The sequence below is a fragment of the Bombus pascuorum genome, chromosome 8 (genome assembly GCF_905332965.1).
Source record: "Bombus pascuorum chromosome 8, iyBomPasc1.1, whole genome shotgun sequence".
Taxonomy (NCBI): Eukaryota; Metazoa; Arthropoda; class Insecta; order Hymenoptera; family Apidae; genus Bombus; species Bombus pascuorum.
Genome location: NC_083495.1, coordinates 4,987,150 through 5,010,987, shown reverse-complemented (window position 1 = coordinate 5,010,987; position 23,838 = coordinate 4,987,150). Strand labels below are relative to the sequence as shown.

Genomic DNA, 23,838 nt, shown 5'->3' with positions numbered 1-23,838 from the left:
GTTAGAGGTATCGCGAACATAGTTGATTGACAATTAGTTTGAAGATCAATCGAAATTCCGAAAAATTTGAATTTATTTTAGTCTTGAATTGAAATGCCTCGAAAGTTTCATACTCAATATTACTGTTGTCGTTTGAATAATATTTCGCGATGCGTACACGTACGTACGTGGGAGAAAGAACATTGTGCATGTATGCATGAATGTCGCATGTATGCACGCATTTCGTAAATAAATAAAACAATTAAATCATTCGATAGAATGTCAATTGACGGTGCTATTTTAAATGTTAATTAAACAAATAAATACAAAATGTTAACCTATCGAAAATTACGATTCTATTTAAGCAAGGTCTGAAGTAAGGTACAAAATACACGTAAATACCTGTATATGTACAGATATATTTAGATGGTGTAACACTTTGATATCATGTGATATATATAAAGCAATGGTTAAAGAAAACCAGTGAGAATTATCCTTAGCATGTTTTGTCACTGAAAAAATGTAAATGGAGCTATATGTATGTGTGTGTATGTTTGTACGTATGTTTCTATGTATATGATGTACATATATGTAAAGAATATACATGTACACGCGTGGTGCATATATAGCATACCATAAAGATAGATATACATAATACATAATAGTAATAGTTGTGTACCTGTGGTAAATGGGAAAGAAAATTTATCGAGTGATACGTGAAAAAAATATGCGGTTAGAAGAAATGCCATTACGTTTGAGCTCTGATGAGCGGGATTTTGAAATGGATGAAGAAACTGACTATCTTCTTCAACCTTCTGAAGATAGTATACGACTTTTAACATCACGAAGACGGCGAATAAACGATTTTTCTATATTCCTCAAGAACTGTCTTTGCGGGTAAGTTATAGATTCGATAACCCATCATTAACTTGAACAAAAGATTGAATAGAAACAAATGTGATACTCGATCAACGAATTACTAGCTGCGTATTAATTCTACTGGTAGCCAACATAACAAATGATAAAAATCCATTGAAATTACGTAAATAAATGTGTAAATAAGTTTTAAAAAAATGGAAAATATGAGAAAAGAAAAAAGAAACGAATAGGATATCACGTGAAAATTTCCGATCAAAATATATCTTATCTACTCATCGATAAACGATATTGTAGTAACAAGCTTCAAAGTGTTTGCATTTCCAAATACACGTATTTAATAGTGTCTTTCTATTTTTAATAACTTACAATTCGAAAATACATCATATAATTGTACTGATGCGTGTATATTCATACAATACACTTTTCAAATCTTATTTGTGAAGAGTACGTATTGTAACAACAATTTTTTTTTTTAAAGTCAGTCTATTAAAAGTTACTAAAAATACATCATACATAATTGATAGAGAACAAAGGAAGCGAGCAAATTAAACATATTTGAACATAGTATATGTAAATAAATTTTGCATGATTTTACTCACAGTGAGAAAAAATAAAAAGAATGCGAAAAATATAATAAATGGAATACATCGGTATAGTAGGTTTATAGATTGGCGAATTCATCTTGTAAACTCGTACTTCGTGGATGTTATGATGTCATAACAGATCTGTGTTGAATATCGAAAAATACTTTTTGACAGTGTTTTTTAGCGAGAGACTGAATAAAAGTGTTTCTTTACATAATTTGTGATTACAAATGTGTCTGCTGTGTCTACAAAGAAATATCTAAATGGAGACACAAAGCAATGTTATAAGGTTATCGAAAGAGGATATTCCTCTAATATCTAGACCGCGAAATGACAATTCGTGGACAAGGTGACGTACATTTTACTTCCCCTAAGAAACTTCGATTTCTATGCAGCTTTTTCTATTTTTCTCTAAAGTCTTGCTAAATAATTAAATAAATATTGCTAATTATTTCCAAGATGTTCGATTTCAACATAGTAATTATGTTAAATTTATGTTCATATTTCATACAACAATAAACACATATCTCTTCATTGACATTGTATCCAAAGTTTGAATATTCTTTTCATAATTTTTCTTATTAATTTAACAACAATATGGTTATGCAAGCAATAAAAAGGTAAAGTAAAAAATTGGTGATATACTTTATCTTTTTATTTTTCTACTTATTTATTATTGTATCTTTATAGATGTTGTACATGGATGTGGAGAAGATGTTGCAGAGAACGTGAATTAAGAGCTAGAGTCATTCACATTGGTCAACTGATGCATGAAAAATTTCCTACTAATGTCATAAGAAATCAGAAATATAATATTGTGACCTTTTTACCTCTGGTGAAGAACAATGATAACTATGTCATTTCCTATCATGACATAAAATAAAAATATTTAATACGTGTTATTTTATCTTTTTAGGTTTTATTCCAACAATTTAAATTTTTCTTAAACCTATATTTTTTGCTTATGGCCATATCTCAATTCATACCAGACATTCGAATAGGATATTTATATACATATTGGGGACCTTTATGTTTCGTGTTAACTGTTACGATTTGTCGAGAAGCAATCGATGACTTCAGACGATACAAAAGGGACAAAGAAGTCAATGCCCAAAAGTATTATAGATTAGTAAAAGGTTTTGATACTCCGGAATTAGTACCAAGTTCTAAATTGAGAGTAGGCGATTTGGTAAGAAAGTAAAAATATAAGATAATCATATAGAAACATGAATAGAAGTATTCATTTATGTAATTTTTTTCCAAGGTTATAGTAGAAAAAGGTCAGAGAGTACCAGCTGATTTAGTCCTATTGCGAACCACGGAAAGATCGGGTGCATGCTTTGTGAGAACAGATCAATTGGATGGAGAAACAGATTGGAAGTTGCGACTGGCTGTTCCAGCTACTCAAAAATTGGAAAATAATTCTCAATTGTTTGATATTAAAGCAAGCATATATGTTGAGAAGCCACAAAAGGATATTCACAGCTTTATTGGAACGTTTACCAGAGTAAATTTCTAAATATCTAACTTGTTCTTAATATTTACATATGTAGTATAGTTATTAATAAATGATTGTATTACAATTTGTAGTATGATGGATACAGCAGTGAAGAAAGTTTAGGGGTGGATAATACTCTATGGGCAAATACAGCAATAGCATCAGGTTCAGCTCTTGGTGTTGTAGTATATACAGGGCAAGAAACTAGATCTCTTATGAATCACTCTGCACCACGATCGAAAGTTGGTTTATTAGATCAGGAAATAAATCAGCTGACAAAGGTGTTGTATCATATTATGAAAACATCTGGTACATTCTGCAATTTCACTTACTAAATGTTGAATGAATTTAAATTTTGTAGGTTTTATTTTGTGCTGTGATTGGATTAGCATTGGTAATGATGTCTTTAAAAGGATTCAATGGGCCATGGTATCGTTATATGTTTCGCTTCGTTTTGTTATTTTCTTACATAATACCAATCAGTTTAAGAGTGAACTTAGATATGGGAAAAGCTTTTTATGCTTGGTGCATACAAAGGGACAAAGAAATTGCTGGAACGGTTGTAAGAACTACTACTATTCCAGAAGAACTTGGTCGTATTTCATATTTATTAAGTGATAAGACTGGCACATTGACACAAAATAAAATGGTTTTCAAGAAATTACATTTGGGCATGATATCTTATGGGCAAGAAACATTTGATGAAATTATGACTGTATTAAAAACATGTTATTCTACAAATTCAGAATCTTCACCAGTAAAACCATCAGCATCTATACATAGTGGGAAAGTAAGAAGATCTGAAAGTACTAGAATATATGATGCAGTACATGCTCTGGCATTGTGTCATAATGTAACACCAGTTTACGATGATGTACCTAAATCAACTAATTTAGATACAATGAGTATACAAACAGGAGAAACAGGAGATTCTGGTTCTATTCAAAGGTAACTTTCGTAAAGATATGTCACATAAAATTTTATGATGTATACCTTTACTTTATTTCTACTTTTAGTCAAACAGAAGCAGACCAACATTACTATTTGCCAGAACAAAAACGTAATTACCAGGCTTCTAGTCCAGATGAAGTAGCATTGGTCAAGTGGACGGAGGAAATGGGATTAGCTTTAGTAAAGCGCGATTTGAATTTTATGCAACTAAAAGCTCCAAATGGCAAAATTTTGAACTATACGATCTTACAAATATTTCCATTTACATCAGAGACTAAACGAATGGGAATAATAGTAAAGGAAGAATCTAGTTCTGAAATAGTATTTTATCTGAAAGGTGCGGACGTAGTAATGTCTGGAATAGTACAGTATAACGATTGGCTTGAGGAGGAATGTGGTAATATGGCTCGAGAAGGTTTAAGAACGTTAGTTGTTGCAAAAAAAAATTTGACGGAAGAGCAATATCTTGATTTTGAAGCAAGGTATTGGCAAATTACTATGTGCTAAATGGCAAAATGTATATAATAATTTGACTACATTGAAGATGATTTTTTTTTAGATATAATTCAGCAAGAATGAGCGTTAGCGATCGCGTTTCAAGAGTTGCCGCAGTTGTCGAAAGTTTAGAGAGGGAGATGGAATTATTATGTGTAACCGGTGTCGAAGATAGATTACAGGACAGAGTAAGGCCTACATTGGAGCTATTAAGGAATGCTGGAATTAAGGTACATCGCATCTTTTCCACTTCACATATTACGCACATATAAACTCTTTTGTTTGTTTTGATAATAGTTTTTCTTGCAATATCTTTTCCTATGATCTTTAGATTTGGATGTTAACGGGTGACAAGCTGGAAACGGCAACTTGTATAGCAAAATCTTCGCGCTTGGTTTCACGAACGCAAAGCCTTCATGTTTTCAAATCAGTGGTAACTCGCACGGATGCGCATTTGGAATTAAATACCTTCCGTAAGAAACAAGACTGTGCCTTAGTCATCAGCGGAGATTCTTTAGAGGTATGTTTGCAATATTACGAACAAGAATTCTTGGAACTAGCATGCGGTTCACCGGCTGTTGTTTGCTGTCGATGTTCACCCACGCAAAAAGCCGAAGTTGTTAGTCTTATTCAAAGACATACTGGCAAGAGAACCGCAGCTGTCGGTGATGGAGGCAATGATGTATCAATGATACAAGCAGCAGATGCTGGTAAGTATATTTCTCATAGTATTTAAGTGAATCGTAGTATAGATGTCAACAAATCGCTGATGTTCATTTCTCTTTTTAGGTATAGGCCTTGAAGGACTCGAAGGAAGACAAGCTTCTCTGGCCGCAGATTTTTCCATTTCTCAATTTAGTCATTTGGCTAATCTTTTACTAGTTCACGGTCGTAGAAGTTATAAACGCTCCGCTGCTTTAAGTCAATTCGTTATTCATCGAGGTTTAATTATTTCCACCATGCAAGCCGTGTTTTCTGCAGTCTTTTATCTGTCGTCTGTATCTTTGTATCAGGGATTTTTAATGGTTGGGTAAGAAAGAATTAAATGATTTCAGAACACATATATACGTGTATATATATAATATATATACATATATACACACATAATTGAATATGATATAACAATACTAGCACGTCAAATAATAATAATAAATTTGTAGTTATGGAACAATATATACGATGTTTCCCGTATTTTCTTTGGTACTAGACAAAGATGTATCAGGAAAAATTGCACTTACTTACCCAGAACTTTATAAAGAACTCAGTAAAGGTCGATCGTTGTCCTATAAGACATTCTTCATGTGGATTTTAATAAGTATATACCAAGGTATAAGTTTTTTTGTTGTTGTCATTAACTATATACCATCCAACAACATATTAATTGTTTAAATCATCTTGCAGGTGGAGTTATAATGTACGGCGCACTTATAATGTTCGAAGATGAATTCATTCATATAGTGGCCATAAGTTTCACAGCACTTGTCTTGACAGAGTTAATAATGGTAGCTTTAACTATTAGAACATGGCATCATATTATGATACTTGCGGAGATTTTCTCATTGGCGCTTTATTTATTATCTCTAGTCGTTCTTAAAGATTATTTTGGTATGTATAATTAATATATCATATATTTAAAAAAAAAAGAGAAAGATACATTAATAAAAAAAAACTTTAATTACTTCTTTCTGTTTATAACACAGATGCTGAGTTTATCAAGACTACTGACTTTTTGTGGAAAGTATTGCTAATAACTTTAATTTCTTGCATGCCATTATATATCTTAAAATTTTTACGAAAAAAGTTTTCTCCTCCAAGTTACACCAAATTATCTTAAATTTTGTGCATAACAGTTTCACTTTATAAAAGTAACTTACACGAAGAATTGAGAAAATTCTGATCTGTATTGAAAAAGTGCTATGAAAAAACTGTTTTTAAGATTAAACGCTCTTTGCTAAGTGCGTTTGCATTTTATGAAACTCCTGAATATTCTTCTAAATATTCTGGAAATATCAAAGCGATAGAACGTTACAACTTGACATCAAAATGTGATTGTTAACGAAAATTACAATTGCTTTTGTTCTAAATATATTATACTAAATGCTTTACTATGTAGAATAGATCAGATTTAATATTTCTTTAAATTCTAAATTAATGATAAATACCATGAATAACTCGTTACTGTTATCATTATTAATATTATGTTTATGCAGAATATCATAATAATGTAAACATATCCTTAATTTTTCACACTGTAAATCGAAACAAATTGAAATTGTGATAATTGAAAAAAAATAATTTAAATTTGTTTTGTTCATTTTTATTTATTGTAGCAACCAATAATATATTTTCTTTCATGAAACACGTTCGCGTAATATGTAATAACATTTTATTCGATTATGTCGTCTCGTATCTATCGTATGTATTCGATCGCATACCATTTGTAGCATTTTAATATATATATATATATATATATATATATATATATATATATATATATATATATATTGAGTTTATAGGACATAAATAATCAGCTGATCAAAAGCATATAATGCTTTAAAGTTTTCTTAATGTATTTAATAAATATGTAAAAGTACGTTAAATTCGTACGTTAAAAGTAAAGTTAAATTCTTATTTTTATAAATTAAATGCCACGATTCCTGTTTGTTATCGTCTTACTTTAATATAGAATATTTTCCTTTTATATTTTAAATAGAATTTATTAATTTCAATTTTAATATAATATGATACAATGTAATGTAACTTACTTGTCGCGTATGTACAATGCTAAAATAAAAGAAATCGATTTTTATATTTATGCATATATTAAGTAAGATTGTAGATCTAGAAATAACTGTTGTTAGCTACGACGTTGATGAACTGTATCATATATGTAGAATATATACTTATTTCTGCGTAAGGTATTTGACCTAATGACACATTTATAATTAATTTATGTGAAAAATATAATAATAATACATTCATTTGAATATTATGCCGATTTTCTTTTCAATCCTGTAAGCGCACTGAAGTATTATCAATAGATTAAGGATGTTTATCAGTTTATTCATAATAGTTTAATAATAGTTATATTCTAATAGTGTTGATATAATAAATGTAAGTAATATAGTACTGAGATTCGATTTTTTTCGTTTGCTCACAAAAAAAATGGATCTAGTTATGAAAGGAACACAGCAAATAATACACAAATACTTTACTTCTTTAATAAATTAATTTTTTTATTTATCTAACTGTAACGTGTAATTTCTTAGTTGCAATTTTTGCTATTTGATCGTGAATATTCCGTACTTCTCGTTTTGATAATGTACGTTCCATATGTCTGTATATTATAGTGTAGCAGTGTGACAATTTCTTGGTTTTGGGGTGAGTGAATTCATCTTTTAATATAACTTGTTCTACTCTATCACCACCAATATCTCTAACTATATCGTAAAAATCGTTCGACGAGTAACTTTCATTTTCAGGCAACCAAAAACTCATATCACTTTTACACTGGGGATAAATGCTAATTGTCTGTAATAGAAAAATTTAATTAAAAATTTTTTTTAATGCAATATTTATTAGTTTATTAATTTCTGTACCTTATATTTTAGTGTCGTATTAGGATCTTCAAATTTGAATTGATTTAAGAAACCAGTGTCTTTACTCCAAAACAATCTAATATTCGGGATATCATATAAACACATAGCTAGTCTTTCCAATCCCAATCCAAATGCCCATCCAATGCGTTCTCCTGCACCCGAATTTTGTAAAATCTCCTGACGCATAATACCACATCCCAATACTTCAATCCACCGATCTTTATAGAAAACTTCTAGTTCCCATGAAGGATGAGTGAAAGGAAAATATTGTTGAACCCATTTGCATTGAATTTCTACAATTAAAAGTTCATATTTTACATCTCATATCAATTAATATCAGAGATTTTCCTTCTTCTTAAAACTACCTGATTCAAAGAGCATTTGTGCTAAACCCATTAAAGTATTTTTTAATTCATGTTCCATTAGTTTTACAGATTCCAAAGTATGACACGCTTGTTTTTCATTAGTTTCTATACCTCTATGCTCAAATATCCTTAATCCATCAGAATTATTTACATTTTGAAATATTTCCTCTGTTGTACATAATCTGACAGCATCTACTTGATGGAAAACAGGATAATGCGTATAATCTATTTCATCTCTACGATAAACATCTCCTACTACAATGAAATTGTTCAAACCCATTGAAATCAACTCTGACTGATGAGCTGTTGTATGAGATCTGAGCACAATATTTTGATTGACATAATAACAATCACTTTGTTTTCTAGACGGATGATCTTTTGGTACAAGAAGGGAATCAAAATTTTGAGTTACTGTAACTATAGGAGATAGATTATCATATACACTAAATACAGGATTTCCGATACGATTATAAAACTGCGTATGAAAATAGTTAATAATACGTTGACGAATATGAGATAAAGGATGATATGGAGAAATGTGTAAATTTCTTCCCAATTTGGAAGAAATGTTTTCACCGATATTTGTCCAGTTATCTTTTGGAAATCTGTTACCTAATAACGTTATTTCATTGCTTTTTACAGCTTGACTGGTAGAAAATGTTCTACCAAATAATATTTTTTTACTATAACGCCCAAAGTATATATGCATCATGTAACTGTAAAAATATATTTTAATCATTATTTATAAAAGCATTTAAATTGTTAAAGCAATATAATACATTTATAATAAATAACCTAACCGTTACAGAATCATTATGACATGATATTAAATTCTAAATATTTTAGATTGGGGTTAGGTTTTGATATTCTAAATATTTTGAGGATTGGCGGAATTGCATTATTTTTTAATATAATTAATAGAAATAAGTACGTACACTAATTTATAACGAAAACTATTCTGCTTTCAAATTCCTGAATCCCAATGCAAAATATTTATAAAATTTACAATATTAATATTTATTGAGGTATGAGTTTTGTATTTTCCAAAGGAAAGCATTAAACTAATAAACTCACTGAAGTATGAAACTTTCTTTTTGATGTCATTGATTATAAAAATATTTTAGCCAGAAATGTAATAATGAGTAAGTAGTAAGAACAAATTTAAAGATGGGAAATCAATGTGTGAAGTACAATGCGTTTTAATTTCAGGTACTCAGGATTAGAGTACATATATATACCACTATACACATGAGATATCTATCTATGATATATTTGATCTATGATGTATCGTAAATGATGGCTAGTAGTCGGAAGGTTATTTTGAATCTTTATCGAAATCTAATTCGAGAAAGCAAAAAATGGAATTCATACAATTATCGGCAAGTAAAAATTATTAAGTTAATTATTATTAATTATAATTTTGCAATTAGACATACTAAAATTAATCAAACTTCAATTATTTTAAAAAATTGTTAACAACAGAATAAAAGATATTATTTTCACAAATGTTATTAACGTTTAAGTTATAAATTATATCCTTATTTATTTTGTAAGAATCTAATCTTATATTTATTATAGGTTGTATGCTTTACGTAAAATTCGACATGAGTTTAAACAGAACAAGACTATACAGAATAAAGAGGAGATCAATGAATGTTATAATAGAGGATTGGAAAGCCTTCAAATGATTAAGAGACAAGTAACAATTGGAAATCTTTATAGTACTAGGCCATTAATCATTGAAACTATGGAAAATAAAGCTAATTTGAATTAACAAGAAAAATATAAAATTTGTATTAAGATAGTGTGTGTAAGTATATTCCTAGTAAATAGGAGAAGCGACAAAGTTAAAATTTGAATGATTAAAAATTAAATTAATGTAATTACAGTTAGTTACATACATTTAAGATTTATGCATCAATGTTACAAGTGTATTAAACTGTATGTAATGGACAATCTGTCCAAAACATTCTATTAAGATAATTTAATAAAAAATATGTATTATTGATATCTCAAAATGTTTTTTTATGTAATCAATGATAAATAATTGCAAGTAACTACTCATAATGAAAACATACATAAAACCATGTTAAATTTTCAAATTTTAATAATAAGTAAGTTAATTTAGAAGAATGTGGCGTGAATAGATCGATGTTTTATAACAGAATAGGCATGCGTATGGTATACAGGATAGTATTTTGCACGAATCTTTTTATTATTCGAATTTTCGAGCAAATATGTGATATATGTATACGTTATATACAGGGTATTATATACATAAATATCTTATTTATTGTTGTATGTTGTACGAAAAAATTTCTTAGGACAAGATTACATTATTTGAAGGGTCACATGTATCAGCTTTTGCTCATGATTATTTTTTTTACGGGATTTTGAGGCCATCAGTATTTTTTTAAAATAGGACTCTATATTTATTATCTGATACCTTTGTAAAAAGTGAAAAACAAATTCGACGATCTTTATAATTATACCGTTCCCATCATTTAATCTTAAGATATTTACGTTTGAAGTATATAATACATATATATGTATTACATATTTAATTATATCAAATCGACAGGTGGCAAAATTAAAAAATGCAAATTTTTCGGCAGCTAAGCAGTATTTTTTAACTTATGAGGACTGAAATGAAGGTTTTAGCAAAATATGTACTGAAGACTTGTTTAATAATTTTAGTTGATCAACTATTTCAATTGTTTCGCGATGACAGATGGAGCATATTGAGAAGGTAGAGTTGCTCTACGTAAAAAGGAGTGTGACAAGTAGCGAACTGTTATAAATCATTTAGCGAGTTAATAAAGAATTTGATCAAAATGGCCATGCGAAACTTAACAGAACCATTTATTTTAATGCGAAATAATGCTTTACAAAGCAAGCACATATATGCCGAACAAGTATGATATACATAACCTGTAATTTATGAAAAATCGGCGACATTAATCTTTTCATGGTAAATTTAAAGGTTAAATAATGGGATACAACATTTTAGAATTTGTCTGACCGAATGGCACTAGTGGCTTCGGATTCTGGTACCTCGGACAACGTCGAATTAAAAAATGTTAATTTGGAAAGTAACGCACCACCTGTATGGACAGATGCCTTGGAGGAGACCCAATACATTTTAAGTAGATTGCGTGTCAAAATAGACAGCTTAGTAGAGCTACATGCTAAACAATTAACTAGGCCGACATTAGATGATACATCACAGGTTTGTCATTAACCACAATGATTGTTATGCTAAAACTAAAGTATTCATATACTTTTGCCAGAAGATTAAACAATCCTTCTGATTTATTTTGATTACTTAATTATTAGAGAGCAAATCGTTAAAAACATGTCTACAGGAAGAGAGACAAATGGAACAACTGACACGAGAAATAGGACGTGCATTTTCTAGTGGTTATCATCAAGTACAAACAATAAAAACTGCAGCAAGGCATGCTACTGGATCTGTGGAACGTCAATTAGCCATAAGCGCGGTAATGGCACTTTCAACAGCTTTACAAGAGCTGGGTCTTCGATACAGATCAGCTCAGAATCACTATTTAACACGTATGATTTATAGACATGTCTGATTTTCCTGTAGGCTGGATACATGAAAAAAAAAATGTTTGACTTTGCTTAATTATTTTAGAGGTAAAGTCAAGAGAAGAGCGGAGTAACCAATTTTTTACAGAAGATCAGTCAATATTTTTAAATAATGCTGCAGCAGACACATGGTTAATGGAGTCAAACGAAACAAATTCAGATTCTTGGGATAATAGAGAACAACAACAACAAGATTCTGTACTTTTACAATTGGAGGATCCTGAAGATAGAATGAAATTAGCCATAGAAAGAGAAGAACAGATTGGCAACATAGTTCAAAGTATAGCAGATCTCAGGCATATATTCAAAGTAAGAGGTTCTGAAGATTGACATATTGGATGAGTTTATGAACAATATTAAAATTACTGTATAGAATAATAAATAAAAAATTGTTCTTGAATAGGATTTAGCAAGTATGGTGCAGGATCAAGGTACCATTTTGGATAGGATCGATTATAATATTGAACAGACACAGGTACAAGTACAGGAGGGTTACAAACAACTGAGAAAGGCAGACTCTTATCAAAGAGCCAATAAAAAATTGTATTGTATAGTCGTGCTTGCAGGCGCCATTATTCTAGTCAGTTTTCTTTTTGTCGTATTTAAAACATGAAATTTCTATTTCAATTTGCATGATTGCATTTTAGTATATAATTTGTTATTAATTATTTTTGTAAGAAATGAAAAACATACATGCTTACATAATGTATAATTTGGGCAAAAAATATTTTTCGATAAAATACTCTGGGAAATTTCTGATACAACGTAAACAGGAAAATAATGTGAAACATAATTAAGCAGATATATATTTTATTTTTGTGACCATATCAATTATTCTTTTCATTTCATGCTTGAAATCATTCCATAGTGTTGACTTATTTCCGGTTATTTATTCCGTATTGTTTATTGTGTACATTATTACATGTGATGGGGGGTCTTAAGACTTATATATAATATAAATGTAAATATTAATAACCATAATTTTTAATTGTATTTTGAATTTAAATTAACTGTAACATATATTTACGTTGAGATTACAGCTGTAAATTTTTAATAAAACAAAGAGTAGCTGAAACAAACGGAAATCAAATGTGTTCACAAATAAAATGAACTGTAAAAAGGTATGATAAATGACAATCAGCAGATTGTCACCTTTCGGCTGATTCACTATTTTAGTAGTCTAGTCTGGCCTGATGTTGCATAGTATACAAGAGAAGAAGAAATATGAAAGGTGAACTTACTTTTGTGTGTGTAGTGTATTGCAGTTGTTTCCTTTCCTTTTTTTAAAATAAATGAATATTTTATCGAATGTATGCTATGATTATTATATTATTCAACATTGACTTAAATATCATAAATAAATATTTTTTGATATAGTTTAATAGACATTAAGATAAATAATAACATTAGTTAACAATATTGAATTTTCATTCTTATGAACACTAAATAAATTTTCCTCGAATATTGCACTTTTTTTTTATCACAGACTGAGCGGTACATATATTTTATATCTATATCGTTTATATATCTATGTATATCTATCTACATATATAGATTGAATTTTTAAAAAAATATTACTGTTACGAGAGTTTGAATAATTTTCTTACTTGCATTAATTATTTTACTTGTATACTTATAAAGATAATTATACATATAAATTATAGTATTTGCATATTCTTCGTTTGTTTCACACGGTATGTGCGTACTCGTGAATGTATGCAAACATGTGTTACATAAACTCCGAGTGTGGTATAATTATTTATTCAGTTTTACAAAAATCTTACGTTATACAAATTAGAAACGATTCGTTAACCAAGGAATAGTAGAAATTCGTAAAATACGCTTTCTTCTAACATTTATTAAGTTGAAGAAAATTCACCCTATGGAATAGTACCTACCTATGAAGAAGTGGCTTAACGTTCAATATGTGATTCGCAATACTGCAATTCTGTAATAAAAAGTTTATTCTAATAAATGGAATGCACTAAATGCTGATGTTAAAGTCGTATGAATTTTATTGTATCATCTGTATGATTGGATTTGTTTTCCTTGGTCAAGATTCATGATAAAAACCTTAATATACTTGTATAAGCAGTTTCGTGTAGATTTTGTTAAAAGTTCGCACGCATTTTGAAAAACTAAGGGACAAATTTGCATCAAGTGATAAACAATTTGGATATCATTTACGCGTAAAAGAGTTTAAGTTTACTTTGTTTTCATACACGGTGGTAGAAAGGTATATCAGCTGAATAGAGAAAAATGTCCCTGTATAAGTATAGTACAGAATGTACGAATAAAAAACGCGTGCTGTTTGTTTACGATTCTGCGGAGACTCAGAATCGATCGAACATGAGTTAAGAGGCTTGTGCGACTACACATTGCTCAAGTAAAAGACGGAGACGAGGTATTTAGAATGTGAACTAAAATTGCAAACGCTCCACCGAGTATGTAACGTACGAAATTATCACCAACTAAAGGACCTAAAGCGTAAAGTCCATATCTCGGGGCTTTGATTACTTCATAAGTAAAATCGTCAACTTCGATAGGATTCGATTTACCATCTATGGGTTTCTCAAAATATTTACCAAGCCCGATACCGTCAGCTTTGAGATAGGACAAATCAGGCTTGTAACCTGTGAACGAACGAATTTTCTTAGCTGAAAATCTTTAACAAGCGAAAGCGAAACGAAAGTATGATTTAGTTTTGGTTTGTACGGAGTTGATACATACCGATAAGGATGGCTACGGCAGAGACACGAAAAGCGTGTGCGCATCCGTCTGGGTCGACAAGCGTAACCATCGGATGTTTTTCGAATCCGGCACCATCGATGAAATCAGCATCATTTGCAGTAAGTCCGAGCAACGTATACCCCGGTAATGCTTTGTATAGAGGATAATTAGTACCACCATCAGCCATCATCTCGTATACCTTGTGATATTCGGGATACATCGAGCTGGGTAGACCTTGCAATCTATCATAGATAGTGCGTATTTTCTCGTCGTTTGATTTATTCCATTCGTTGGACGAGTCACGAAATGCATGCAAGACGGGAATGCCATGAAAACGAACGGCCATGATCGCATCTGCAGCACTTAGTCCGGAACCGATCACCAATACCGGATCAATAGATTGCCGTCGTTCCTCTACTTCGTTTGCTAAAATTAAATCGACCATCGAGTCTTTCCATAATCTAATTTCAAGTAATTTTAGCAAAACTTAAGCTGCTTCGAGAGAAAGGGAAAGAAGCATTTCGCGTACCATGTTGCTGATGACTAATCAAATGATCCAATCTTGATTCCAGCTTGTTTAGATCGTGCGTTACCCAATCAAGTTGAGAATCTTCACCAGCTATACCCAATTGATTTGATAAATCGGTCGTGCCTGTGGCAAGAACGACTCTTTTGCAGCGATAGCGAAACAGTTTCCCGGTTTGTTTATCGAAACCATCGACTATCCATCCGTAACGATCTTGTTGTTGTTGTTGTTGTTGTTGTTGCTGTTGATGATGATGATGACGAGAATCGCAGCACGGTCTCACTGAAGTAACTACAGTCTCGCTAAAAAGCAAGCGTCTATGTGATTAGCGGTTCCAAGATACGACACAACTTGCGAGCATTGCAGTTACAATAAATTACTGTGCGAACCAACCATCGAAAGTACTGCTCCAACCTTTTCCTCCGTACGTAATCTTTGTAATAGGCAGCCACCGTACCAACAGAAATTCTGCTAGCCGTTTTACATGCACTCGGTTTCTCTTGAAAGGCATAGTACATGCACGACGATTTACCCTCTGTCGAATTTGCTTTTTGAAGTTCTTCGGACTCGACCAACATCTCCCATTGTCTTATGTCTAAATCGGGCAACGACATCCATCGGTTCAAGCTGATGGTCAACACGTTTGGATCCATCGACTAACACACAATTAATTCATCAATTCTAAATTGAACCTTGAAACGTTTAACTTGTGTAATGATAAACGTTCTCGCCTATCAAACGATATTCGTGACGTATTCATAAACTCTATCGATTCGAATAAATTGGTTAGGTGGAAGGTTTGTGTCTGCCGAACCGAAGGAAACATGTAGCAAGGGAACAAAGAAACCGAGAACAGATCAACAACATCGTTGATCACTTCTTTACCGGCAGTATTGCCAATATCGGGGTGTATCGTCACCTTTCTTTGTCATCACCGCAGTACGCGGTTTAACTAACGCGTTTAACAGGTTTAAAAACATGTCCCACGTTCGTTACCTGCCATGAACCACCAGGTTGACCTTTACCGAGCACAACGTGATCGATCACTTTATGCTCAGGATGTTGCTCGACCGATTTCCAAGTAAGTAGAGACGGTACATCAAGGCCAGCATCGACACAGGGATGTTGAAGTTGGTCCATAAGAAGGGCCAAAGGTCGACCACCGACTCTACCTTCCAGTCCGGAAGAAAGGCATTCCAATTTGCAACGTGTACTGCTCGCCAAGCCCCTTCCTCCGCTGTTTCCCTGGCATTTTCTCAACTTGGTATTCTCACTCTCGTGCCATCGATGGCATCTCGATTCATTCCCTAATTGTTGTTGTTCTTGACTCGTCTTATCGCAACATTCCTCCTCATCATTTCCGGATCTCGTGCTCGAGTGTAATCTGGCTGTGAGCATTTCATCCGCAGGATGTGGTTCACCGGTATAATAAGGCCAATTTCCAGCAAGCATGAAAGAAAGGCATATTCCACTAGGCCCGTTTCCTGAACAAAACATACACACCACCCTGTGTATAGAATACAGACAATACCGATTCTTTTATCCTTTCGCACTGCTTTTTCGCGATACTTCAGCGCGTATTATCACGCGAAAAACGGCCGTTACCGTGTGTTTCCACCTGAAATCGTGTGCTACGATCTGTACGATCGTAACACTTCACCTAATATATTGACCATATACGGAATTTCCTGATCACGAAATCGATCAACGAGAATACGATTGTATCGAACTTAATTACACTAGAGGCCAAAAGATTCGATCGGTCGGTATGGCTTATAGAGACTCTTCTATCTTTTAGAATTTTAAAGAAGGTCTTATAAGTAAAAGGGAGCGTTTTAAAGGAAACGTATCTCTGCGCAGGCGCGCCACGAGGCAAATTCACGAACCTTTTGGATTCTAGTACAGGTATATATGTTACCTAGTGGATACAAATTTCATACTGGTAAGCGAATCGTACCTATAATGACCACATCCTTATAGATGACGTCGTTATCGCCATCATCACAACAATTTTGCATCGTTGTACCGATATGTTATTCTCGTTTATTCGGTCAATCGTTCCAATTCAAGAGCTGTAACAAACAAATACCGACAATGTTCTGTAAATATCCTATGTAGTCGTGGAAAAAACGAAGAAGCAGATCGTTACGATCGCTCAATATTTGTAAATGAAATGAAATGCGTGTAAACGATAAAAAAAGAAAAAATAAAGAAAATGCGGAGTAGAATAAAAAGGAGAAAATAAGTATCAATATCGTAGGAAGTAGAGACATTTCAAGAGAACGATATACAACTGTGCAATGATACGTATATCGTAGATATACATAATCGCGACTGTCTCGGTATACGATAAGACGCAAAACGGTGCAATTTCATATCTATGATGCAAAACGCGGAAACCTGTATACTTTGCGGGAATCGCGCAACTCATCGTTCGATTACGACCATCCGGACAGCTATACAATTTAAAATCAAGCGGTTGGTCATTTAGAAATTTATACCAATCAAGAGAAATTACTTTATTTTTCTGTTTGACATCATTTAGATAAATAATACGTAGTTACGTAACACGTTATCTTTAACAATTATGAAACTTTCCATGCAAAAACTAATGTAGTCTTGAAAATTTATCAAACTTATTTACCATTACGCTTCGTTACAGTAAGATATTATCGATAATCTTGCTATATTCACATGTGTATATAAGTACGTGTATATATTTCGATCGGTATATCAATCAATTTCTCGAAATTTTAGAAAGAAATTTTACTTTCTCGCTTTACTTACGATTATTTGTTACATATTTTTCCTAATAGATATTCTCTTCCTTCAAATGTTAATGTTGTCCCGCGCTTATGTAATCACATGGCTGCAGAAATTGCGCGCAAAATTTTAAACATGATCGATCTAATTTTTTCATAATAATATTGAAGCAATCTGTTTCGATTAGGCGGTTAAATATCTGCATCGATACATTTACGTTAAAAAATACAATATGCTCAACGAACTTATCCGCTTTCTTCTAAGCAACCGGATCGGAATACATCGGGCATTCTAAGGTCGATATCAAGAAGAGTGTAGTCAGGGTCACGATCGATATTGAAATAGAAATACTCAGATAGGAATGCTTATACTATGTCCAGTCAGTTTAAGTTAAGTTTAAGTTAAGTTCGGATAACCTCGTTTCAAGTTAATGTGTTTTACGATTCAACATAGTCATTGAAAGATATAACTGTTTTATTAAGCAGCTCGATTCTTTGCAGTCCTATGGAAAATGATGAATCATCGTATAGAACTAGTTTCCTGTTCATTCAGTAATCAACTAAAAAAAACTTGCTCTCGCTATTCGAGGAATTTGCTTTCGCTTTGATGTAGTGTTCTTTCAACTGGCAATAAATCCCTGTAAAGTCATGAGCACTGGTTCCAATAAATTTATCGTTGAACACAACGCGTGATTAAAACTATAATGTAATATCATTATAATTCGATTACCTCACGGTTCGTTACATGCTAAAACATAATCATTACCACTATTTGTCACTATACTTTTGATATTGGGACACTCTCCTATTATATTGCTGACTCAAAAATCGCAATAACTTAAAAGAGGAAAGAGATATGGTAGAGGGATTAGAGGGGGCAAGGAGGAAGATAGAAAAGAAAAAGAAAGACTAAGAGGAAAGGGAAGAAAAAAATTAATATAAATATATAATTGTATACGTAGTAAGTGATAGTGTAAAACAAACCAAATTTCGGCGTGGCTCACACACGAAATCGTATTACAATCAACTCCTATCAGAGAAACGGTCGACGTTATACTGAACCGTGAATCGGACGCGCGTTTCTTTTCATATCGAACGAATATCTACTAAAAGGTTGCGACACATCGTGTCATATTTTTATGTACATATCTTCTATTTTTTGTCATTCTCTTCTATCTTTTTAACAGTGATACATATGACTATCATTAATCATTGCGATCGAATGGTTCCTATCATAATATTTCAAGAAAAAGAAAATATATTTCTGTATTTTCATCGTTACTTTAAATCTTATCAGATGACGAGCGTTTTTGTTTTGACGCATTTCTTTAATTTATTCAAATCATGTTACACTTTTGATCTATTAAATCGTATTACACATTTCTTTGCCTTGGCAGAATCGATTTTCGATATATGTATGTACACATAGATGCTTGTCAAGTCGGGCATCCGTCGGCCGCGTACCTACATAACGTATTTATGAGTATTCGCTAACATTTGCTAACATAATGTGTGTACATATGTACATACATGAAAAGAAAATTCACTGTCAGTTAGCGGTCGATATCGATTTGAAGACAGACTGCGGGTTGATGATAAATACTCGCGAATACTTTTTTTTCTCACAAGTATTGTTTAATGTTAAACGTTCGTGAATGTTTTAGAAATGTGCGTTTGGTGCATACCAACTTTATATCAATATTCATACATATAAATGAATATTGATATAATTATATATATATATAATATAATATATATATGTATAATTTCAAATATCGTTTCGCTTATTCTGAAATATTAGTATTTATGATCATTCCAAGCAGGCCGTACAAAATTAACGAATGCACTTTTTACAGTTGGCAATCGAAGCAAAACCGGTTGAAGGTTGCATGACAAATCATTTTACTTGTTATATCTTTTTTGTGTAATCCGCTATCTACTTAAAAACCGGTTACTCCTTTCACTACTTCGGTAAATATTAAAGTGTATATATATATTCATTCACCATAACAATTACGTTACTGTGTACGTTCTAATAAAGAAAACTGCCTTGGATAATAATAACAGATAATGATATATGAAAATACAATGATATCAATATAAATATTTTATATTAGATAGATCTATATGTTCTTACATAATTAACCTGCAGATTCTCTTCATATATGCATATATTACTTAAGTATTTATTCAACGAAAAATAACATTGACAACGAACGAGAAACTAGACGCATGGTTAAACTACGTTTCATCAATTTTGATTGATAACTTTAAATTTAAATTATATTATAATTCTAGTCATAATAAGGATCTTTTATTCAATTTTGTGATGATAAGAAAATTTGCAGCTTCGACTGGAATTACTAGTGATTCGGATCAAATATTAACTTGAAATTACGATAAATAGAATAGAGAATGTATATTTATTTAATATTAAATCAATATTTATATTAATTTATATCATGTTCCATATTTGATCATATTTATATCTAAAAAAAACTTACAACTATTGATTAGAAAGAAACAGGATAAAATACACGAAATAAAAATTTATGATTGGTTTATAATAATTTGTTTCTTTTAACTATAATAGCTATTAGATTATCAATGTCAACGGTAAAACAGCTATATAAAAGTAAATTACAGCTTTAATTACCTGTTTCCGCTCTATGTAATTGCAGCATTCTATTTAATCTGGATTGCAAATTTTAGTCCGACACATCGCGTAGAAATTTTGTTGATCGACGTTTTGAACACATCCACGACCAACGATTATTTTCTGTTCCTTACTGCAAATCCTAACCGTCTCAAGTATCATATTCAAACTGTTTTCGTCTGGTTGACGTGAAAATTAACGTTCGAAGTTGTTTGCTATTTTTTCATTTAATGTTCTCTGTTACTTCATAATTTAACAAGTATTCTTTGTTGAATCACGAAATCCTTTATAGATTCGATAATCTTCTTTCCAACGTAAAACCACCAATAATTTTCAATAATTTCAGTTTATGCAAAAAACTAATCTATTTGCGTTGATGACACACCTCATCGTTGCATTGATTTCCTTTTTTTAGGTTAGCTTTTATACATAGAACCGACAAATATCACTATGCTACTATGGCGGCAATTTCAAAATCAAATTTCAAGCAGTCTGTCTATATTACTCGATTTATGTAACTAAACTAAGCTAATCTAAAGACTAAAAACTTATATCTATAAATAATCCATTAAATACATACATTTGTTATTTTTTTTAAATATGTGAACAGTGAAAAATAATTCAGAATATTCAAACGAATTTCATCAATTTTACTTAAATGTATATCATTAATCATGTGCTTAGTTATTATAACAATATTAGTGGTACATCGTTAAGCGAACACTCCGTTGAGCTAGTTCATACATGGAAAATATATTTTATCGTTGCATGTGTCAGTAAAAAAAACCTTTATCTCAAGAATATTAAGTAACGCGAGAGGAAAAAAAGAAATATATTCGTTCAAGTTAACATTCATTGAGAGAATCATTGTTATCACGATATAATCATCATCTTAGCCAATGATAATCTTGTGTTTCGACACTGAAAGTTGCTTATATAACTTCTAAGTGTTTGAATATATTGTATTAATAATCGTTTGATAATTGAGTAGCAGGATCGGTAAGAGGAATATAGGAGACTTGCATTAGCTTCTTTTTTGTAATCGTACCATCAATGTTCTTATCTACTTGTACCAGATCTTGAAACCTCTGAAGACCTTCTATGGCAACGACCGGACAAACTAGCCGTCCACCAGGAGTTAGTTGATCTATCAACTAAAATGCAGGACAATCTTCAATCTTAATAGTTTGTTACAAGAATATATAATGGTATATACATATATTTATATCTTTAAGTGTATTGCGGTACCTGTTGTGGTAAAGTTTCCGCTGCCGCTCCAACATGAATCGCGTTGTAAGGGGCTTCAGCGGCATATCCCAATCGGCCGTCTCCCACTAGGCGCATTTACAATGACCTGTTGTTAGTCTTTGGTCTATGTTTTATATAATGCACAGTCAAAGTCACGCAGTTGGTGGACACTGTCCTGTTTGATTCTTCGTGGCAAGGTACATACCTAATCCACGTTGGTGGATTACGATTATTTTTTACTTCAACATATCTACGTTATTTTCAAATTCTTGAATATGTGAAGTTTTCAAACGTCGTAGGAAAAAGACCAGATACTGACAAGGAATTCCTTTTTCCTTTTTCCCGACACCAACTATTCGTGAATAGAAATTGCAACAACATGTTTATGGCTTGGCATTTTCTTACCTACAAATTTAATGCGTTCTTCCTTGATGAAATGAGGACAATCTTCGCTTACGTTTTTCGTAGAGATTTCTATTAGCTCTGGAATATGATCGATCCCAACCACATGACCACGTGGACCCACCATAAATGCCATACATGCTGACAAGTAACCAGATCCTGAACCAACATCCAATGCTTTTGCTCCATCAAATAATTGGTCGGAGAGAATGGACAAGGCATATGCATGCTGAAAAACAATGTTTGTTTTACTCTAGAAGTAGGTATAGTTCTAAATTTAAAATAGTTAAATTTCTATAATTTTGCTAGTTACTATATCCAAATTTGTTATTACATATTTTTTAATCACTTGTATAACAATAGTTTATTATATAATATGTGCGTAACCTAAATAATAAATATATATAAAGTAGTTTACTAACCATGTGGGGAGCACTAATTGTAACATTGTAACCAATTTTCCTTGGTTGATCAAGATATGGATTTGATTCATGATAATAGCGTGCTCTATCTACAGCAAGCATTGCTGCTTCTGCTCTGTCCGTTGTTAAAATACCTGCTTCTAAAATATAATTTCATAATTAAGTTCTGTATATTACCATATTGTTATATCGGTACTCAGTGTCAATTTATCAAAGTTATTACAAAGAGACTTTACCTTTTAATTTAGTTACCATTTCTTGGTTTGTAGCACCACTGCAGTACCATGCCATGATTCAGGATATATATAAATACAATGTTGAATACAGAAAGAGACAGCGCATCTTTCAGGAAGAACAAAAAGAAATGTTGTTGTAAAAGAAAAGTAATATGTAACAATTGATCCAAGAGAAGTTTTATGAAATACTGTGATCTATATAACAATATCATAGGTGAGGTGACATAACAAATAAAAACATATCATGAATGTCATATTTAATTTGTATATATTCATAAAATTTCTCCAAGTATCTTTCGAAATTGAGGTGTTAAGCAAATGAAAAGTGTCTGCAATATTTCTTTGAGTAGCTAAGAAGACATCTTTATAATACAGGTTGAACAAGTTAAGGAGTTTAGAACTTAAGATTCCAATAAGTTTTTTCTCTTAGCACATATGAGACAAAGAAAGTATGAAGAAAGAGCTATAGTAAAAGACGAGATAGAAGAATATATTATGTTATTAAAAAAATATCTCTTTTACTAATTAAAATTAACATTGCCAGCATTTGTCAGTCTAATATTGCTGTTTATATTTTTGAAAAAACAAAATTATTATTTTTAATGCAAATTCATTCTTATAATTTAACAATATTTATTTAGAAATGATGTGAATTTCCGTTTGTCTTTTTTGGTATTTTGACGATTTTGCGAATATAGAACACAAAGGAAAGTTTTGTTAGGTTAAGTACCTGTTTCGCTGTTATCTAGCCAGATACGTTCTGACGTATTGCATCAGTGTGTGAATAGTTACAACTACATACATACATATTTAATGTAAGTACACGCTTTCGTACGTCGCGTCTCTTCGCACAAGTACTCATCCTTGTACGAATCGAGTATCGCACGATAATTATCA

General features: G+C 31.6%; 6 protein-coding genes across 13 annotated transcripts; 3 read left to right on the top strand and 3 right to left on the bottom strand.

The window, feature by feature from the left end:
• The first annotated feature begins 510 nt into the window (after positions 1 to 510).
• On the top strand, positions 511 to 7,378 carry LOC132909938 (probable phospholipid-transporting ATPase IIB). Of its 3 annotated transcripts, none has more exons than XM_060965171.1 (13): positions 511 to 876; positions 2,133 to 2,277; positions 2,359 to 2,631; positions 2,707 to 2,949; positions 3,033 to 3,221; positions 3,302 to 3,888; positions 3,957 to 4,373; positions 4,451 to 4,616; positions 4,718 to 5,096; positions 5,176 to 5,416; positions 5,547 to 5,713; positions 5,788 to 5,991; positions 6,087 to 7,378. In XM_060965171.1, exons 1-13 carry the CDS (start codon positions 668 to 670, stop codon positions 6,218 to 6,220), a joined length of 3,354 nt encoding a protein of 1,117 aa, XP_060821154.1. In that variant the 5' UTR covers positions 511 to 667; the 3' UTR covers positions 6,221 to 7,378. The 3 variants fall into 3 exon arrangements, with proteins under 3 accessions (XP_060821154.1, XP_060821155.1, XP_060821156.1); XM_060965172.1 differs by lacking the exon at positions 511 to 876 and adding an exon at positions 1,397 to 1,791; XM_060965173.1 differs by lacking the exon at positions 511 to 876 and adding an exon at positions 1,853 to 2,062.
• Positions 7,379 to 7,596: 218 nt separating this feature from the next.
• Positions 7,597 to 9,439, bottom strand: LOC132909960 (probable phenylalanine--tRNA ligase, mitochondrial). Of its 2 annotated transcripts, none has more exons than XM_060965250.1 (4): positions 9,286 to 9,439; positions 8,351 to 9,066; positions 7,986 to 8,278; positions 7,597 to 7,917 (listed from the first exon to the last, which is right to left on the bottom strand). In XM_060965250.1, the coding sequence occupies exons 2-4, from the start codon at positions 9,060 to 9,062 to the stop codon at positions 7,627 to 7,629; spliced, it is 1,296 nt and encodes a 431-aa protein (XP_060821233.1). In that variant the 5' UTR covers positions 9,063 to 9,066; positions 9,286 to 9,439; the 3' UTR covers positions 7,597 to 7,626. The 2 variants fall into 2 exon arrangements, with proteins under 2 accessions (XP_060821233.1, XP_060821235.1); XM_060965252.1 differs by lacking the exon at positions 9,286 to 9,439 and adding an exon at positions 9,151 to 9,207.
• A 105-nt stretch (positions 9,440 to 9,544) lies between these two features.
• On the top strand, positions 9,545 to 10,368 carry LOC132909979 (LYR motif-containing protein 4). 2 transcript variants are annotated; one of them, XM_060965282.1, is made up of 2 exons: positions 9,545 to 9,729; positions 9,929 to 10,368. In XM_060965282.1, the coding sequence occupies exons 1-2, from the start codon at positions 9,644 to 9,646 to the stop codon at positions 10,122 to 10,124; spliced, it is 282 nt and encodes a 93-aa protein (XP_060821265.1). In that variant the 5' UTR covers positions 9,545 to 9,643; the 3' UTR covers positions 10,125 to 10,368. The 2 variants fall into 2 exon arrangements, 1 of the variants encoding a protein (XP_060821265.1); XR_009658648.1 differs by having other exon boundaries at positions 9,630 to 9,733; positions 9,929 to 10,063.
• A 646-nt stretch (positions 10,369 to 11,014) lies between these two features.
• On the top strand, positions 11,015 to 12,790 carry LOC132909964 (syntaxin-16). Its single transcript, XM_060965257.1, has 5 exons — positions 11,015 to 11,265; positions 11,361 to 11,579; positions 11,716 to 11,923; positions 12,006 to 12,268; positions 12,363 to 12,790. The coding sequence occupies exons 1-5, from the start codon at positions 11,185 to 11,187 to the stop codon at positions 12,570 to 12,572; spliced, it is 981 nt and encodes a 326-aa protein (XP_060821240.1). The 5' UTR covers positions 11,015 to 11,184; the 3' UTR covers positions 12,573 to 12,790.
• Positions 12,791 to 12,829: 39 nt separating this feature from the next.
• Positions 12,830 to 21,183, bottom strand: LOC132909953 (oxidative stress-induced growth inhibitor 1-like). 4 transcript variants are annotated; one of them, XM_060965241.1, is made up of 7 exons: positions 20,634 to 21,109; positions 17,173 to 17,287; positions 16,212 to 16,699; positions 15,609 to 15,871; positions 15,219 to 15,517; positions 14,690 to 15,139; positions 12,830 to 13,907 (listed from the first exon to the last, which is right to left on the bottom strand). In XM_060965241.1, exons 2-7 carry the CDS (start codon positions 17,231 to 17,233, stop codon positions 13,873 to 13,875), a joined length of 1,596 nt encoding a protein of 531 aa, XP_060821224.1. In that variant the 5' UTR covers positions 17,234 to 17,287; positions 20,634 to 21,109; the 3' UTR covers positions 12,830 to 13,872. The 4 variants fall into 4 exon arrangements, with proteins under 4 accessions (XP_060821224.1, XP_060821221.1, XP_060821223.1 ...); XM_060965238.1 differs by lacking the exon at positions 12,830 to 13,907 and adding an exon at positions 13,957 to 14,592 and having other exon boundaries at positions 20,634 to 21,183; XM_060965240.1 differs by lacking the exon at positions 12,830 to 13,907 and adding an exon at positions 13,957 to 14,592 and having other exon boundaries at positions 14,690 to 15,115; positions 20,634 to 21,146.
• Positions 21,184 to 21,262: 79 nt separating this feature from the next.
• Positions 21,263 to 23,362, bottom strand: LOC132909971 (protein-L-isoaspartate(D-aspartate) O-methyltransferase-like). The gene is made up of 5 exons (XM_060965271.1): positions 22,942 to 23,362; positions 22,706 to 22,845; positions 22,287 to 22,512; positions 21,882 to 21,967; positions 21,263 to 21,787 (listed from the first exon to the last, which is right to left on the bottom strand). Exons 1-5 carry the CDS (start codon positions 22,994 to 22,996, stop codon positions 21,599 to 21,601), a joined length of 696 nt encoding a protein of 231 aa, XP_060821254.1. The 5' UTR covers positions 22,997 to 23,362; the 3' UTR covers positions 21,263 to 21,598.
• Between the last annotated feature and the right edge of the window lie 476 nt (positions 23,363 to 23,838).

What these genes read in the sequence shown, in the direction of transcription:
- LOC132909960 (XM_060965250.1), bottom strand. Translation starts at nt 9,062, where the DNA reads ATGATGCATATATACTTTGGGCGTTATAGTAAAAAAATATTATTTGGT. An exon ending in ACAAATGCTCTTTGAATCAG is followed by an intron (nt 8,279 to 8,350) that starts GTAGTTTTAAGA and finishes TTTTAATTGTAG; the next exon opens with AAATTCAATGCAAATGGGTT. An exon ending in ATACGACACTAAAATATAAG is followed by an intron (nt 7,918 to 7,985) that starts GTACAGAAATTA and finishes TTTCTATTACAG; the next exon opens with ACAATTAGCATTTATCCCCA.
- LOC132909979 (XM_060965282.1), top strand. Translation starts at nt 9,644, where the DNA reads ATGATGGCTAGTAGTCGGAAGGTTATTTTGAATCTTTATCGAAATCTA. An exon ending in TGGAATTCATACAATTATCG is followed by an intron (nt 9,730 to 9,928) that starts GCAAGTAAAAAT and finishes TATTTATTATAG; the next exon opens with GTTGTATGCTTTACGTAAAA.
- LOC132909953 (XM_060965238.1), bottom strand. Translation starts at nt 17,233, where the DNA reads ATGCAAAATTGTTGTGATGATGGCGATAACGACGTCATCTATAAGGAT. An exon ending in AACCTGGTGGTTCATGGCAG is followed by an intron (nt 15,872 to 16,211) that starts GTAACGAACGTG and finishes ATTGTGTGTTAG; the next exon opens with TCGATGGATCCAAACGTGTT. An exon ending in GATTAGTCATCAGCAACATG is followed by an intron (nt 15,140 to 15,218) that starts GTACGCGAAATG and finishes GATTATGGAAAG; the next exon opens with ACTCGATGGTCGATTTAATT.
- LOC132909938 (XM_060965171.1), top strand. Translation starts at nt 668, where the DNA reads ATGGGAAAGAAAATTTATCGAGTGATACGTGAAAAAAATATGCGGTTA. An exon ending in CAGGGATTTTTAATGGTTGG is followed by an intron (nt 5,417 to 5,546) that starts GTAAGAAAGAAT and finishes ATAAATTTGTAG; the next exon opens with TTATGGAACAATATATACGA. An exon ending in TTTAATAAGTATATACCAAG is followed by an intron (nt 5,714 to 5,787) that starts GTATAAGTTTTT and finishes ATCATCTTGCAG; the next exon opens with GTGGAGTTATAATGTACGGC.
- LOC132909964 (XM_060965257.1), top strand. Translation starts at nt 11,185, where the DNA reads ATGGCCATGCGAAACTTAACAGAACCATTTATTTTAATGCGAAATAAT. An exon ending in AGCACATATATGCCGAACAA is followed by an intron (nt 11,266 to 11,360) that starts GTATGATATACA and finishes ACAACATTTTAG; the next exon opens with AATTTGTCTGACCGAATGGC. An exon ending in CATTAGATGATACATCACAG is followed by an intron (nt 11,580 to 11,715) that starts GTTTGTCATTAA and finishes ACATGTCTACAG; the next exon opens with GAAGAGAGACAAATGGAACA.
- LOC132909971 (XM_060965271.1), bottom strand. Translation starts at nt 22,996, where the DNA reads ATGGCATGGTACTGCAGTGGTGCTACAAACCAAGAAATGGTAACTAAA. An exon ending in AGAACGCATTAAATTTGTAG is followed by an intron (nt 21,968 to 22,286) that starts GTAAGAAAATGC and finishes AAATGCGCCTAG; the next exon opens with TGGGAGACGGCCGATTGGGA. An exon ending in CGGAAACTTTACCACAACAG is followed by an intron (nt 21,788 to 21,881) that starts GTACCGCAATAC and finishes CCTGCATTTTAG; the next exon opens with TTGATAGATCAACTAACTCC.